Raw genomic sequence first — 17165 nt, forward strand, 5'->3', positions numbered from 1 at the left:
GATACGCGCCGATAACAAGCACCTAAGCTCACCCTCGGCCTAGTATAAGTAGCTCGTCACCATAGCTACCCGTCTGCTCTCCAGCTCCCGCTCCCCCATCATCATCCACCCCATCTTACATCTTCTCGTTGCCTCTCGTCCGTTTCTGCTTCCTTTGTAAAGTGTAACCTGGGGTAACAGGCGCTTTCGCTATCTCCGCCATCATGAGGTACTCAGCCCTCGCCGTGCTGCCGCTGGCCGCAGCTTCGCCCTTCAAGGTGGGCACCATCCACAACGACGCCGCCCCGGTGCTGTCGTCGACGAACGCCCAAGAGGTCGTTCCAAACTCGTACATGGTCGTTTTCAAAAAGCATGTCAAGCACGAAGACGCAAAGAGCCATCATGAGTGGGTGCAGAGCATCCACACCAAGGCTCAGGACGAGCGCATGGAGCTCCGCAAGCGCTCGCAGTTCCCTATCACTACCGAGATCTTCGACGGTCTCAAGCACACATACAACATCGTCGGTGGAATGATGGGCTACTCCGGCCATTTCGACGAGGAGACGCTGGAGGAGATCCGAAGGCACCCAGATGTGAGTACCCTGTTTCCCTACTCGCGAGTATCATATGTTGGCGAGCCGCGAGCTCAGCAACGGATGAGACGGTCTCGAGTTGAGCAGCTCCGCTGCTGCCTCAAGTGGCCGCCTGCGCGGCGAGCCTGCGAGTTCGCCTCCGAGCCGCTCGAGGACACGCAATACGACGCAATAGCACGTGACTCCCTGCCTTGGTACCTTGCATACTAGAACTCAAGCTAATATTGGATCGCGTGACAGGTCGACTACATCGAGAAGGACTCCGTCGTCCACACAATGGGTGGTGACGACTACGAGACCGAGAAGAACGCCCCATGGGGTCTCGCCCGTATCTCGCACCGCGATTCCTTGAGCTTCGGCACATGGAACAAATATCTCTACTCCGCCGATGGAGGCGAGGGTGTTGATGTCTATGTCGTCGATACAGGCACCAACCACAAGCACGTTGACTTCGAGGGCCGCGCCCACTGGGGCAAGACCATCCCCAACGGCGATGCTGATGAGGATGGTAACGGCCACGGCACTCACTGCTCTGGCACTGTTGCTGGCAAGAAGTACGGTGTTGCTAAGAAGGCCGAGGTCTACGCTGTCAAGGTGCTCCGCTCTAACGGCTCTGGCACCATGTCCGACGTCGTCAAGGGTGTTGAATACGCTGTCCAGGCCCACAACGAGCAGGTGAAGAAGGCCAAGGACGGCAAGCGCAAGGGCTTCAAGGGCTCTGCTGCCAACATGAGCTTGGGCGGTGGCAAATCCACTACTCTTGACCTCGCTGTGAACGCCGCTGTTGACGCTGGTATCCACTTCGCTGTTGCTGCCGGTAACGACAACGCTGACTCGTGCAACTACTCTCCTGCTGCCGCTGAGAACGCTGTCACTGTTGGGGCCTCAACCCTGCTTGATGAGCGTGCCTACTTCTCCAACTACGGAAAGTGCAATGACATCTTCGCTCCGGGTCTCAACATCCTTTCCACCTGGATCGGCTCTGAGCACGCCACCAACACCATCTCCGGTACCTCGATGGCCTCGCCCCACATTGCTGGTCTCCTTGCCTACCTGCTCTCTCTCCAGCCTGCCAAGGACTCTGCCTACGCCGTCGCTGACATTACTCCCAAGAAGCTCAAGGCTAACCTCATCTCCATCGGTACCGTCGGTGCCCTCACTGATGTCCCCAGTAACACCAAGAACATCCTCGCCTGGAACGGTGGTGGCTCTTCTAACTACACCGACATCGTCGAGAAGGGTGGGTACACCGTCAAGAAGGCCGAGAAGGAGGAGAAGGAATCTCTCACCATCACCATCCCTTCCGTCTCCGAGATTGAGGAGGATCTTGAGGCTGAATTCAAGATCGCCAAGAACGCCGCTGATCGCGCTGGCTCCCGCCTCCACGAGAAGCTCGACAAGCTCACTGGTGACATTGAGGACTTCATTGCTGAGGAGATGGAGGGTTTCTTCGAGGAGTTCAAGGAGCGTGCTGCCCGCGAGTAAGCGAATGTTAGTAGTGCCTACCTCTCACTTTAAGGTTGCGCCAATCGGGCGCCGCTGCTAGAACATGTTTGCATATAGCACTGGCCGTGCTTGGGTGTATTGCTGCGTGGCACGCATCACATATGGATCGGATAGGTATGGATCTAGGCGCTTGGGTTTGTGTCGCGCTTTTCTATCATATCTCTTTGCGTGGACAGCATATGTCATTCCAAATCTGGTGTAACTCATAGTAGGTTCTTTGAAACGCAAAGGAAGACACTTCGCAGCTAGAATGCATGTTTGGCGCTCCCCGATGTCCAACGTTTTCAGAATAATATATCGTGATGTGTCTCACAGCTTCTCGCAACGTCCCCTACTCCACACCCGCCCTTTCCCTGCTCCCTCTGACTAAGCGGGAGTTGCTGACAGACCGTCGATCTTGGCGGGGCTCAACACCAGGCTTCCTTGCATCACTCAAATAATTATTTGTGATAACTCATATTACAGAATGTATGATCAAGAAAATATAACGAAACGCTAAATATGCCATGGGGATAATGTGATTGCACACACCGTACGGCTAAGATACAAGAACAATGCCGGCAGCCAACAGCTCGCCAGATGCATCGACGCCTGAATCCGCGATCACAGTGCCAGACAAGCCAATACAGAAGGCCTTCTCGTGTGTACTGTGTGCTCAGCGAAAAGTCAAATGCGACAAGGCGCCCGGAGGATGCTCTAATTGCACAAAAGCACGCGTGCAGTGCCTCTACAAGGCTCCTCTTCCACCACGGCGACGCAAGAAAGGACAGAGTGCGCGCGAACTCGATGTCCAGGCTAAACTGAGGCTATACGAAAAGACGCTCAGGGCGCATGGCGTGGATCCCGAGGAGCTGGTGAGCCAGGAGGAAGGGACAACAACGGCAAGCCGACAGGAGGAGCCGATTGGTATCAACAAATACGTGGCTGAGGTTGAAGGATTTCAAGAGGGTGTAAAGGAAGAGAGCAAGAAGGGATCTGGCGTCCTCGTGGCTGAAGGGGGTAAAAGCAGGTATCTTGAGAATACCCTCTGGACCAGCCTTCAAAGCGAATTTCGAGACCCCAAAAGAATACTGGAAGATTCATCAGATGAAGAGCAAGTTGAAGTTACCCCAGGTATGAGTACCCTGGCTGGACTCAGCACGCTCAGAGGCGACGCCCTCCTCGGCGCTTCGATTCTGGGTAGCTCGAAAGCACCTAGCAGTCTTCGCACATTCCATCCAAGTCCTGGACAAATATTCAAGCTGTGGCAGGTCTATTTGGACAACATAAACCCCCTCATCAAGGTCTTCCATGCGCCCTCCGTGCAACAGATCATCTCTAATGCGAGCGGGAGCCTGGATGATATGCCCAAGAATATCGAATGTCTGATGTTCGGCATCTACTGCACTGCCGTAGAAAGCCTGGGAAACTCAGAATGTGTCGCCATCATGGGTGAGCCCAAAGACGTCGTCAGCCAGCGCTTCAAAGCCGCTGGCCACCTTGCTCTCATCCGTTCCAGCTTTCTCAAAACATCTGATCCGATCGTCCTACAGGCGTTAGTCCTCTACAACACATCCTTAATCAACTTCGATGCGCGCGTTATCTGGATTCTCACCGGCGTAGCAGCCCGAATAGGCCAACGCATTGGGCTCCACCGCGACCCGGAAACGCTGGGCCTACCTCCGTTCGAATGCGAAATGAGGAGGAGGCTGTGGTACCAAATCATGATGCAAGACGGCTTTGCCCAAAAACTCGCCGGCACAGGCGGCACCATGTTCTATGGCGAAGTCAAGCGCCCCTCGAACCTCAATGACAGCGATCTGTCTCCCGACATGAAAGAGCTCCCACAAGAACTCCAAGGCGCTACGGAAATGATGTTCTTCCTTATTCGCTGTTATCTTGGAGATTTTCTTAGGAATTCGGCGAATGCGAAGAGCACCTATGACGGGGTGTGGAATACGCTGTCGGGTAGTAAGGCGAGTGGTGAGGTCAAAGACAAGGCAATTGATGAGCTAGAGACGCTGTATCAGCGCAAGTTTCTCGGTTACTGCGACAAGTCTATACCATGGCACTTTATGTGCACATATCTCTCCAAAGGCGTTGTGGCTATGTTACGCTTTATCGCACACTGCCCCGACGGCACAGATGCGGAACTCCCCCAAAGCGAGAAAGACCTGCTCTTCGGGTGGGCGGTATCCGTGGTGCGATGGCAGAATATGGCATATACCACGAAAGAGATGCAAGGCTATCTCTGGCACATCAACTCGCATTTCCAATGGAAGGCGTTTGTGTACTTTGTGTCTGCACTGAAGTACCGGACGCAGGGTGAGGAGGTCGATAAGGCCTGGAAAGAAGTGGAGACGGTGTTCGACTTCCACCCCAACTTCTCGACACAGGCTTCCCGACAAGCACTGCCGATTGCCGTTGCTACATTGACACTTACCTCATGGGACGCATACGTCTCCGCGCGTGGCATCCCGAGAGGGGGCGAGCCTTACTTCATTCAAGTATTGCGTACGAGGAAGAATAAAAGAACAAGAGAGACGGTGGTTTCGGCTTCGCCCGTGCTACCGCAGGATCTAGCGTCGACGATCAAAAGAACAAGAGAGACAGCGGTTTCGGCTTCGCTCGTGCTACCACAGGATCTAGCATCGACGATTGGGTACGCCGATCCCATTGACAATTTCCAGTGGGACGCAAATATCGGAAATGTATTCAATGGCTCACAGCTCGGAGATCTAGATGTGCCGATGCTCGAACATTCGCCGGACTGGTCGGATTGGGACAATTTGATGCTGAACTTTGAGCTGCAGAAAGCGGATAATCCTGCTACTGACGGAGCAGGTTTTGGTATGCCTTACGGTACTGATAATGGAGGAAATGTTCCATATTAGCATCTGATCAGACCACTCTAAGCCAGCTGGAATGTCAATACCTTTTGTTTCCGTTTACCGCCGCACGTCATCTGGGATATACTCACAATACTGAACCTTGGCCAAAGGAACTTCTTTCGGCACTTCCTCGATTGACTTGGGACATGGCGTTGGCTAAGGCTCTTCACATCTGGGGAAGTCACAGCCCCACACGGCCCCTTGCCTTTGTTATAGTTTTTATGTCGCCAATGTTCATCACAGACTGGGAAGTGTTCCGAAGAGACACTTACATAATGGAGCGAGAATGATGAAGAGCAGCTAGATAAGGAGGCTTTCCACTGCTATGAAGACTTTCAACTGATGATCAGCAGTGGGCAGAAAGGATGGAAGAAGGAAGGGGGTTCTGAACTTGTATACAGTCAAGAGTGTGATACAAAAATAAGTGAGACAGAGGGTCTCATCGCGTGTGGGTCACTCTTTGGGGGATTGGTGTCCATGGTCTGTATACTCATTAGATAGTTTTATCAAGTTCCGTTATTTCAAACTATGTACAATTTCGAAGCGAGTGTATTGCTAGCTTTTGAGCAGGTTTGCCTTCTGCTATCATCTTCTATGAAAGGTCCACCGCCGTGGGCTCGACGTGGCCGGTAATTCAACTGCGGGTGCTATCGCCGCACTTGGTCGCCTTATGTGTACAGTTTGCGTTGAAGCGGGCAGCTCTTGCGCCATTGCTCTATCAGGTGAAGGTATAGAGGAGCTGGAAGATGCTGAACTCCAGTGCCCATAAAATTTCTTTGATGGTGTGCTACTAACGATTGGAAGCCCATCAACCTCACGCGCCCTTGGTGAAATTTTCTCCTGCCTTCGGAAGATCCTGTTCAGAAGCCAAACTGCAGCAGCGACTACTGCACAAGAGCCAATGGCTGAACCCATACCAAGTCCTATAACGACCGCTTTTGTGAGGGACTCATCCTGTGTTGTCCTTGATTTGGTTGTTGAGGTCGGATACGCCATTGTTACAGAGGATGCGGCTAAAACTGAACTTGAGGTTGTGGTTGATTGTTCGGTTGAGGTAGAGGGCCGCGCCGGGGTCGAAGTTGCAAACGCTAATTTCGCAGTCGCAGTCTGTTCCGGTTTATGCTGAGAGGCACTCGCCGAAGTGGATAGCTGTAGCCCAAATACTTGTGCTATCTCGAAGATCTTGGCCTGAGGCTTCTTGCAGCAGTCCGGCTCGCCTCCGCAACACCATAGCGTAGAATTCTTTGTGCCATCGCATGGTGTGATCCGCGATGGACTTGACCCTTCTCCCATGCACACGTCCAGGCACTTGCCTATCAAAAAGTCTTTCTCTGTGCACGCAGAGGTCCACCAGGAATTGTACGGTTCTTGAGTTTCGTCAATGATGCGGTTCTGACAGATGCCATTAGGCAGGCATTCGTCTTGTGTAAAGTTGGTGTTGAAAGGATTGTATCCGCCCGGTGGGTTCACTCGGTTCAAACCGCAGCAAATTGTTTGGAGGTTCGAAGCAGCGCAAGGAATGTAATCAGGGTTGTGAAAGTAGTCACCAGTGTTGTTGTAGCATGTTGTATATGCTGAGCGGACAAGCGTCAGAGTGATAATGAATGATGACTTCATCGCCGAGAAGCTGATGAGGACGATTAAAACACTTCTCGTGGCACAGTTCAAGTGTTTTTGGCGTATGTCAAAATCTTTCCTATATAGGTGCGTTCTGAACGCAGGTAAAATGTGTACAAAGTCGGAGTCAAAGCTTTCAGCTAGCCACTGTACATTGCACTGTACATTGCACGGATATTACAGGAACGTCGTCGGGCAGCCCGAAAGGTGGCTTTACCTCCATTGCTCATGCCTGCATCAATCATGCCTAGCCTGCATCGAGTTTTCCTATTAACATCGTTCTCCTCAGCAAATCACTTCGAGTCTTTGTTTTTACCGCATTCGTTAGATTCCCTTCGAAGCCTCAAAGTAGTATTCATCGCACCATATGTGCTTATGACCTCTTCAAAGGTCTTTTGTTCGTGGCGCGTCACGGTCACTGAACAGTTTTGCACATTATAGGCATGGGGACGCGAACGCGTGAGGGGGTCCGCAAACTACTACCCTGGTACATTGCCGGGTGTTTCGGTCGTTCCTACGCGGTTCGCGTAGACTCGATCCTCAACGGTCGTCATGCACAAACACGATACACGCGAAACAAGCGTCACGTTCCATTGTGGAACAACTGGCCCAATGCCGGGTAGACATTGGTAGGATTGGACGAACAGTAGGTACGCGGTGCCTCCGCGACTCTGCAGAATGTTACCCCTGCATTCATGCTGGATACAGGCACCTCGCGCGTCACCGAAGGATTTTCAGCTTCGGAGTATACTCAAACCCAAGCCACCGAACTCGGCGCGCTGCTGCTAAACTCCACTTCCGGCCATACTTCATTCACCTGTTCACTTCCACTCAATACACCTTCTCCTGTCATTCTACCTACCATGCCGAAGAATGCTCTTACGAAACGCCTGGTGATCTCGACCATTCTGTGCGCCTTGATCGCGCCATTGCCGCCGGTATCTCCATCCCCTTGCAACAGAACCGCTAGGTCTGAGAAGTCGGTATGGTTCGTTTTGCCGTGCACGATTAAGTGTTTTGCCCATCTGGACTGCCATGAGACGAATTGTGCCAGACTGAAGTCACCCGTTGCAAGATGCTCGTCGGACATCAGTAGAAGGGTAGGGGTATGAACGTTGGCTGATGAGTCGTTCGCGAAGGCCGGCGGGAAGACCTGCCCATCGATATCTATAGAACCTAGAATCTGCGGATGTATTCGGTTTCGATCGAAAAGGAGCTGATTTAAAGCTGCACTGCCTCCCAAGGAGTGGCCGAAAAGAGCAACATGGGTAGTGTTGAGAGGTATACCTAGCTCTTTCCGAAGAACAGGAAGAGCATTGAGGACGGCAGAGTTATCTTCGAGTCGGTATTCGTGAATCCGGCTGATGAACTCACTAGTTGGGATAAAATCCTTTCCCAAGCCTGTGATCCCGGTTCCATTCGGATATTTTAGGTAAGGTTGTTCACCTGGATGATCGACGGTCACGATAATGTAGCCTTTGGAGACGAGATCGGTAAAGAGGCTAGAAAACATCTGGGATGGTGGGCCTGTGAATGGTGGACCCCAGAGTAGAGTCGGCAGTGCGAGATCATCGCAGCCAGTGGTTGGTGCCGCATCTAGGATACGAGCAGTCGCGTTGCCGAATGCGCCAGACGAGACATTATAATACTCTTCGTAGTATGTGGCAAGGCCGCCCAATATGTATGGTCGCGGTAATGTCTCGTTGCGTGTCGGATAATAGACATTGAGGATTACCGACTTTCCAATCCCGTCGGAGGCGACCGGGTCGTTTTGTGTTATCTTGTTCAGCTCCCACGCTTTGGATCCGACACAATATGGGCCAGTTGTCGGTGGCAGGGAAAGACCAGACACTACCATGCCAAATGTGCAGGTTAGAATTATAATAGTCAGAAGTAACATGTCACCAACTTTAGCCAAATGCTCTGCGAAACATGCTTTAGGGAAATAGTTGTCTTTAGTAATGCGCTGCGTTGAGCTTTTACAGCCTTTTCTGTTAGTGCTTACTGATGCGCTACCTTCCCTAATAGGTGATTCTTGGGGTGGCGCATACTCGGTGTTACCATGACCGCCATAGCTGATCGATCAAGTTCCCCTGCGATGATCGCATAAATATGTATTCGCTACCATTTAATTACCGTAGTATTGGTGAACATCGCCACTCAGTGGTCGCACTGCTCCGTAGTACAAGGACATCCCACCAAGTTCCGTAATCTGCCTTCGTTACCGACGCGTTTACGCATATTTTTGAGGTTCCACCTTCCATCTTATCCGCTCCGGCGCTGTGAGTTCTTGACCCATCAACAGCTTTTCGAATTTGTTCGGTAGATAACCGTGCCTCACAGTCCAAAACGAGCAAGGCTCTACGACTTTTTCTTGTCTGCATCTTTCTCGGGAGGTCTGGTAGTGATACCAGAGTGTGGATCGAGTCTGGGCATTTCCAGGTTATCCGTGGGATAGGATCTAGCCAGTCGCCTAGCTGCCACAGAATATCCACCCATAATCCGTACATCTTCTCCGGAAATACCTTTTATGGTATCCATTAATCACTTGGATTGGGGCATGGCAGTCCTCGAGGATCACAAATAAAATAACGAATTTGTAGTCATTACCTGCAACCGTCACGCAGGATAGATAAGGAGAGGTGGTTGAAGGCCGATAGGATGAGGCCATCGATGTTTAGACTATATCTACTCGTCTAGCTTCACATGGTCAAGCGTGACGTATAATCCAACGCATCCCAGCCTCAACTGGCCCACACATTTTCAAGCGCGACAAATTCAACAGCAAGTCTACGAAGTGGTCTTGTTCCACTAAATCTATGGTGAAGTTATAGTCCGTCAACGCTAACCCCATCACTCGACATCTCCCTCAACGCGCTTTTTCGTGCGCGCAGCGTTCAAGCCTATCAATCCAGGCTTGGAGGTTCTGAACCGTCAGACCATGTGAAACTTGAATGTTCACGCAAATGTTAGCATCTAGAAGAGCTAGATCGTCTCTTGATTGGCAGTTCAAAGGCAGCTCCGATGGGATACCACAATGTCCATGGTTTTGCACTGTTCCGCACGCACAAATGGTGCCATCCGCCGGACGATCTGCGAATAATAACCATAGCGAGTAGAACGAGCTTGGGGAATGAAAAGTGTGAGGAGAAGGTACGGGCGCTGGTGTATGCCGATGAGGAAGATCTTCAGGAGGGCAAAGTCGGGGATGGTTGTGTTGAGAGGATGCCTAGATGGTTAGGGAGCAGTTGGATTGGGATTGAAGCGGAGTGGGTGGAGAGAGTTGTGGGGAGGTGGGTAGAGGAAGGGGTAGAGGCGAAGGAGGGTTATGTGGGTGGGGAGAATAGGGGCTGTGGGGAAATGCTGGGTAGCTGTTGATCATTAGCGTGTGTCGTTGCTCAGACCTCTAGTTGTGGAATTAAATTAAGATATATCGGGACGCTCTCACATGAGTATTACAAGACCCAGATATCCTAGATTGCAGAAACACCATTAATATATTGGCACTGATTTGTACAGTCATAACATCCTCACTATCATACAACATCTCATCGGAATCTGAAAACCGTACCCCGAATCACGAAATATAACTCGTGCGCCCCATTCTTCTCCCACGCCCATGACACTTAATACGCAGGACGCGAGTTGACAGGTGTCGCCCTCGATTGACTCGCAAAGCTCGCCCCCCTGATAACACTGCCTCTCCTCGACCCCGGCGCCGGACTACCCTGCGCAATAGAATTATGCCTCGAGCCATACAGGCCAGGCACAGTGCTGACCCTCCTGCCACCAGTCTCCTCTCTCGCTCCAGCGAGCTGCTGAGCGAAAGGACTGCGCTTGCGCAACACCGGGCCCTTCCAGTAGATTACGTAGACAGCCATGACGAGCACGAAGGAGATACAGAAAAGGATCGTGGAGGCGTATGCGAGGTGGTTGGGGTTTGAAGACGAGGGAATGTTTTGGAAGAAGGGCGTTGCGGGAAGGGTAAGGATACCGGCGAGGAAGTCGCGGGCCCAACCGTTGCCACCGGTTGCGGAGGCGGAGTAGGGGCCATAAGCGCAGATCCTAGTGGGCCGATTAGCTGAGAGCATTGTTTGGGGGCGTGGAAGATACGTACATGTAGTCGATCGTAGCCATGTAAATGGCATAGTTCGCGATACCCACGACCGCAGCGAAGATCATGGAAGCAATCCACGGCAGCGGTGGTCCGGTAGACGTCCAAGCAAAGCCGATCAAGCCGATAGGCAGGCACGGAGCCGTGAACAAGAGCCACCACAGGCGGGATTCGTATTGTGCCCTCTCGTCTCCAGGCTTGTTTTTACGCTCCTTCTCGTTTCTTTTGATGGCAGGGATAAAAGACATCCAAGCGAGGAAGTAGCCCACACCGATGGCAACAAATGATAGGCCAACTGCGAACGAGGCAAAGTCCCATTGAGCTAAGTACAAAGTCAGTGTATGTTTCAAAGAAGCGGGGATGGTACATTAGCTCATGTCTTAGCTATGCAAAGGAAAGAGTCTTTTTCATGTCGTAACCAGATAAAGATGGTCTTTCTTTTGCTTGGCAGAAAACACGCATCCACTTTGTACCCGGGAGACTTGCCATAGACAAGGGCAAATGACTGGATGAACATGAAGATGAGGGCGTCGGAGAAACCGGAGAGTAGGGACAGAACGAGCACAATGGGTTCTGTGAGGAACATGCGGAAGGGCCTCATCCAAGTAATCAGAATCTCACGCATGGAGAAACGCTCCTTGTATGGAGTGAGTTCATTCGGACCCCACAGGTTCAAAGGCTTGCCGTTCTTTTCGCTCTCTTTGCGGCGCTTCTTCGCAATGCGATCCATCATGATCGTGGTACGGGTTTCAGGGACCAGGAAGAAGTGCACGATTTGGGTGGCACCGCCGAATATCAACTGAATCCAGATGTTCCAACGCCATGCCAAGAATTGCTCGACAAATCCACCGACGACGGGACCCAAGATGGATCCACCGACAGAGGAGAAGACGATGAAGGCCACAGCGTACTGCTGATTGTCGGCCTCCCACATATCGGCCACCATACCAAGAGTCACTGAGCCACCAGCTGTCGAGAGACCACCGAGCGCGCGGAACGCTAGGATGGTGCCAAAGTTGGGGGCGATGCCCACCTAACGCGCGGGTACAAAGTCAGTGTAAGTCAAGACAGGGGGGACGAATACCTTGTGTATGTCTCAGCCTAGCGAGAAAGAGATGTATCTTCTGCCAGAAAGACATGTCCACTTAGTACCCTGTGGTTTGCTCACGGGAATTTGCCAGATGTTCACGAATAACAAACTGAGCTGGAGGATAGGCCAGCGTCCGAGCTCCTCACTCCAAGGCTGTATCTGGTCAGATCGTCCTCGGTAGGAACATTGTTGGGGTTCGTACCGCCCACAGCTCACAACCAAAAGCATACGTGATCAAGAAGATAGCGGCGCCCAATCTTGCAGCTTGCGCACTGACGCCGAACTCCTCTGAGATGCCGGTTACCGCATTCGAGTATAGAGACGTGTTAAAATTCATTGACACTTGTACGGAAAATACGCAAGATAGTATTGTCCACTTCTTCCACGTTGGAAAGCAGAAGCCCAGCTCCTCGTAGCAGTCTTCCTCTGTGATTTCATAACGGTCGTAGGTGCCGTACTTGTCGTAGAATTCGCGATCCTGATCCGAGACGGCCTCATCGGGAGGACTATGCGTCGCATGCTCGTTACGCGTACCGGCATCCGAGCTGTCGTATTTTCGCTCCTGCTCCGCATCGCCGAGCGCGCCAGCCCTAGCATCTGGTTGTGGAGCCCGTATGTCTGCCATATTGGAGAGGGCAGAAGGCCTTGCGATTGGTCGGTAGTAGCCCAGCTATAGGTGCTAAGTTTCTGGTGTTGCGACGCAGCGATGAGGGAAGGGGGAGGTCAAATATAAAAGGTACAGCGGCAAGGCAACCCGAGCCCACACGGTGCTAATTCTAAAGTGGAGATGCGATGGGGAAAAGAGGGCACGCGACTGGGCAGTTTTCTCTGCATATGTAGGCGGAAATGTGTGATGGGGGTCAGCAGAGCAGACGGGTATGCCGTCATTGCACATTTTCTGACCGAGGCGAAGGACCATTACGATGGGCCTGCGTAGCCAGTTACCGTTGGCTGATGGGCATTGGAGACGGTCGGATTTGTGGGCCTCAGAGCACGAGCCGGGCAAGCCGATACGCCTGGGGAAGACTCCACATCATCTCTCACAGTGCGAGAGGCTGTTGTGCGTTGTGTTGGGCGAGGCTCCAGAGTCGTGAAGTCGTTGTGGCACGCCGGGTGGACTGCCGCGCATCTCGCAGCGCCGCAAGCACCGCTTGACAAGATCCCAAGCTTCGCCCAGGAGATCTCGATGGTGCTTTGCCAAGGCAGCCGCAAAGCTTTTCGGCGGTCATGCAGTTGGGATTGTGCATCGCTTTTTCTTGACGTCATCCCACGCTCAGTCTTTTGTTCGACTGCGGACGGCTTGCTGAAAACGGCTTAGACACAAGGAGAAGAGCGCTCCCGAACAGGACCACGCTGGGACATTAGTCATATCGAGCGCGACAGCATCTTTCGACGACCATTTCAAAAGTGCGGAACTTGCGCTTCAATTCAACCTTGCCCAGGTGTACAAGCAGGCACGGGAGAGGATTCGCTGGTTCAGCGTTTGGGGGAGCTGGCGGGTGGCGGGGTGCAGCGATCATCGTCTCGAATGCGGCTCGCGTTAGGCCGCCTGCGCATGGATGCGGAGGTGGACGTGCGATCGTAAATGCTGCGGCGGAGTTTTGGACATCGAAGATGAACAACGGTGTGCACAGCTTATCGCATGCACTGCCCGGGGCTACTGTGGTAGACTTCACTAGACTGGCGATCACCGGACCAGGAAACAGGACCAGAGCAAACGATTTATTGCACTGAGGGCATTGAACGCTTTCTTCGTGCGCTTGTATAAGTTGTGTAAAAATCGTTGCCCACTCCTGAGTGAACTACTATGTATCAAGGTGATAACTTTGGAGTCGTGGCACTCCGCCCATCCAAAATTGCCCCATTGATATGTGCTATGTCTTGCGATGGGGCCCGGAAACCAATCACAATGCTTCATGTAGATGGTCATGCTCTTGAATGAACTACGTTGAAAGGTGATTGTAGGCGTGATCAAGGCGAGCCATCTTCAGGGGAGCCGTACTAGTCCTTGGAACGAGCACTTCGACCACTTGACAACAAACGCGGGTCGACCTTCAACTTGTGGATAGGTTTTCAATTCTGAACCAGGACAAATACAACACTTCACCGGCACAACGGATGCTACATCATGGTACTTTCATTGACTCGCTATGCAAATGCGACAGGGTATATGTCTATCTCTAGTTCTTCGCGCCGTGAACGAAGACGCGCTCCTCGAGGGGCTTGAACTGCTTCTCTCCAGGCTCGCCCGCACGTCCACCGAAGACAAGCTGAGCCCTCAGCTTCCAGTCCTGAGGAACGCTCCACTCGTTCTGGATCTTCTGATCGACAATGGGGTTGTAGTGCTGGAGGTTGGCACCGAAGCCTTCCGCTTCGAGAGCGACCCAGGCTGCGTACTGGTGCATGGCGCTCGTGTGCTCCGACTGCCGAACCCGAAGGTACAAAGTCAGTGCATGTTTCATACAAGTGGGAATGGTACATTGCGAGACTTACCCAGTCGCCGAAGTGGTGCGCGTAAATGGGGAACGCCTTGCGCAGGTTCTCGACGGGCTCGGGGTCCTCGAAGAAAAGGATCTGGATAAGGCGTTAGCCGTAGGTCACAGCATGGGTGTGCGTGAGGCTGCGAGGCATGGTGGGGTGACAGGGGATGACGATGGTGGGGCTTGCATGAGCTAGTGGGGCAGAGGCATTTGATATCTGACCGCCACAACACCACGCTTCTCGATGATTCCAGGGAATTCTCGGATGGGGATGTCGGTGGTAAACCGGCGGCACTTACGGTTCCATATGCAGCCTTGAAGCCATTGAGCTTGGGCTCAGTGCCGGACTTGAACTGGTCCTCAGGAACCTGAGGTTTCAGTATTTCGTGGGTAAACGTCCAGAATTTCTCATGCTCCTGGTTGAGGAGGACGACGACGCGCGTCGACTGTGAGTTGAACGAGGAAGGAACGTGCAGGACGAGCTGGTTGACGATGTCGACGATCTCCTTGTCGGACTTGGGCGCGTTCTTGTTGAGCTGGTAGACGCTGCGGCGGTCCTTGACGGCATCGAGGAAGGTCTTGGTGGAGGCCATTGCTGCTGATGAAGTAGAGGAAGAAGTACGTGAGAATGGATGTGTTGAAGGGCGTGAGGTTGGTATCTGTTGTTGGCAAAAAGGTAGAGACGGCGCGAACCGGCAGCTTTTGTATGCAGCGCGTCTCCAGGTGAGCTGGGGAATTTGTAAGGGCTTGCTCAGCGATAGCGCCATGTTGTCGAGAAAAGCGTGCGTTGTGGATCCCCAGTCTCCCTTTAGAGAAAAGTCGTCGCTCGGCAAGTGCGTGACGCGCTGGACAAGTACGGCGAGCAGGACCCCCGTAATTATGCCAGCGCCCAGTGTCTTTGCGTTCGCAAGCATGGCCGAAGATGAACCGATGACATGAAACGCTGCCGAGCCTAGTAAGCAGCGCAATCCGTCAGGGACGTTTACCATGCGATATCTTTGCACGGCGACGTGAGGCAGGGCGCTGGTGTCGCTTTTGGAATGGCTCGGACGGGTAGCGCCCCCGGAAGCGGATCTGCACCCTTGCCGACGATTAGCAAGAGGCTCTGGCTTCTGAGTAAGTGGAGCGGAAACTCACCGCACCCGCTCGCAGTGCTACTCTTATGTTATGGCACATTGTGTGATGCTGACAATCCACGATGCCTTAGTGAATCCGAACGTCCGAAGATTCCACATCTCTTTCGGCCTGCGTGTGCGCTCCCGCTTCCGTTGTTGTCCAGGACGAAAAGCGTGCGACGATGGCAACCCCTAGGATTAGCAGATGGTCGAATGAATGTGTTTACATGAACATCGAGCAGAAACTTGCAGGCAATCAGCATGCGTCAATCACATTAAGGGTACGAACCAGCTGCAATCATCTCGCCTACGCGCACCACGTCGCGGACCCCTGCCGATGACTTCTCCAGACATCTCTACGACGCAATCATACTGTGTACGGCTCCAAACTGCACCTGATCAACTTCATATACCATCTCCTGAGACAACTTAACGCATTGCGCTACAACAGCGATGCCCAGGTGCCCACCGCCGCACTGCCTAGCAGTAATACACCCCTCCAGAAATTCATCGTGCCCCACCTCTCCACCAATTCCCTTGTATCTTTCTCCTCACCCTTCCCACTCTGTCCTCTCTTCGACAGCTCCGTGATCGTCCCCCACATCAGCAGCCGCGTATACGGCGCGAGCCCAAATAAGCCGACCGCGGCCGCCACGTACAAGTTCCGCTTCGCGTGCGACACGACGCCCGTCGCCATGAGAGATCGGTCCAACGATGCGCGGTACGCGAGAGTCGCAAAGCCGAGCGAGGAGGTGATAGCGCATCCCGTCACTGGGAGGATGCCGGACTCGTAGAGGACGAGCCATTGTTTCGAGAGGGTTGGGCCGGTAGCTTGAAGGAGGGCCGGAAACGTGATAAGAGAGGTACTAAGGTTCGCGCCTGGCGTTTGATTTAGCTGCACGTGCATGTGGAAGAAACGAACGTAGTGTACCTGCTGCGAGAGAAGCTGCTAGGATGCTGTATGTTTGAAGTGCGGGTGTGAGAAGGGACATGATGTTTGATTTAAGATGGTAGAAATGCTTGGAAGCTGCCGAAAGGACGCGAATTGTACCAGGACAACACTACACAAGAAAGCAGCTTACTTATAAGTATGCATGCGATACAGTCACCTCACGGCTGAAGTTGAAGCTACGCGACCATGGCGCATCTCCTAAAGGTGTACGGCCGCAGCTACGTTAGCGTGACACCAGCGGAGGAACTTCCTACCATTCTCTCTGTTGGATTTGGATTCGGCCGCAATAGATGTCTAGCACACCGACATCAGACGCGAATCAAGATTTGAGCCTTCAAATACGGGCCATCATATGGCAGCAGATGCATAGAGAGCACCGTGGGAGTAGGTAGAGGGGACTGAAACTAGCCTCCTGGGGTATAGTGTACGCGCCATGTTTACTCAGCCATTAGTAGGGTCGGGGTACGATCACATAAACACTTGAACGATCTACTGCCTTGATCTCGGGGTCAAGATCACCCAGGAGCTCTCTGCGACGAACATGAAGATATTGTGGCAATCCACCGCCTTTGATCAAAATACCTGTCGCACCTTCCTGGGTCGTCGACCACCCGAATCCATGCTACCCAGGTACATTTGTAGCTCTGGTGTATCCGTTCTATCATCCTGAGCCAATCACCTCAGCCTGATCCATACAAATCCAAGGTACCTACATAAATCTCAGACGACCAGGCACAGCCAATTCGGTCATTGATGACGATAAGAAAGCCATGCTGGCGAGAAGATCGATGCGTGGAGAGGCTGGGTGATGCCGCAAAGACGTGATTACGTACCATACAAGAATAGCGT

The 17165-nt window shown here is 52.7% G+C and overlaps 5 protein-coding genes across 5 annotated transcripts; 2 read left to right on the top strand and 3 right to left on the bottom strand.

The window, feature by feature from the left end:
* Positions 1-203: 203 nt before the first annotated feature.
* PRB1_2 (proteinase B) lies at positions 204-2057 on the top strand (the record flags this gene model as incomplete). Its single annotated transcript, XM_056216118.1, has 2 exons — positions 204-572; positions 813-2057. 2 exons carry the CDS (start codon positions 204-206, stop codon positions 2055-2057), a joined length of 1614 nt encoding a protein of 537 aa, XP_056070365.1.
* Positions 2058-2632: 575 nt separating this feature from the next.
* On the top strand, positions 2633-4951 carry N0V89_007356 (uncharacterized protein; the record flags this gene model as incomplete). The annotated part of the gene is made up of 1 exon (XM_056216119.1): positions 2633-4951. The coding sequence occupies one exon, from the start codon at positions 2633-2635 to the stop codon at positions 4949-4951; it is 2319 nt and encodes a 772-aa protein (XP_056070366.1).
* A 2365-nt stretch (positions 4952-7316) lies between these two features.
* On the bottom strand, positions 7317-8423 carry N0V89_007357 (uncharacterized protein; the record flags this gene model as incomplete). The annotated part of the gene is made up of 1 exon (XM_056216120.1): positions 7317-8423. One exon carries the CDS (start codon positions 8421-8423, stop codon positions 7317-7319), a length of 1107 nt encoding a protein of 368 aa, XP_056070367.1.
* A 1768-nt stretch (positions 8424-10191) lies between these two features.
* On the bottom strand, positions 10192-12394 carry N0V89_007358 (uncharacterized protein; the record flags this gene model as incomplete). The annotated part of the gene is made up of 5 exons (XM_056216121.1): positions 10192-10630; positions 10683-11001; positions 11166-11712; positions 11848-11922; positions 11972-12394. 5 exons carry the CDS (start codon positions 12392-12394, stop codon positions 10192-10194), a joined length of 1803 nt encoding a protein of 600 aa, XP_056070368.1.
* Positions 12395-13949: 1555 nt separating this feature from the next.
* Positions 13950-14842, bottom strand: HBN1 (putative nitroreductase; the record flags this gene model as incomplete). Its single annotated transcript, XM_056216122.1, has 3 exons — positions 13950-14192; positions 14263-14343; positions 14549-14842. The coding sequence occupies 3 exons, from the start codon at positions 14840-14842 to the stop codon at positions 13950-13952; spliced, it is 618 nt and encodes a 205-aa protein (XP_056070369.1).
* Between the last annotated feature and the right edge of the window lie 2323 nt (positions 14843-17165).

Source organism: Didymosphaeria variabile (genome assembly GCF_027946475.1).
Source record: "Didymosphaeria variabile strain IMI 356815 chromosome Unknown scaffold_5, whole genome shotgun sequence".
Taxonomy (NCBI): domain Eukaryota; kingdom Fungi; phylum Ascomycota; class Dothideomycetes; order Pleosporales; family Didymosphaeriaceae; genus Didymosphaeria; species Didymosphaeria variabile.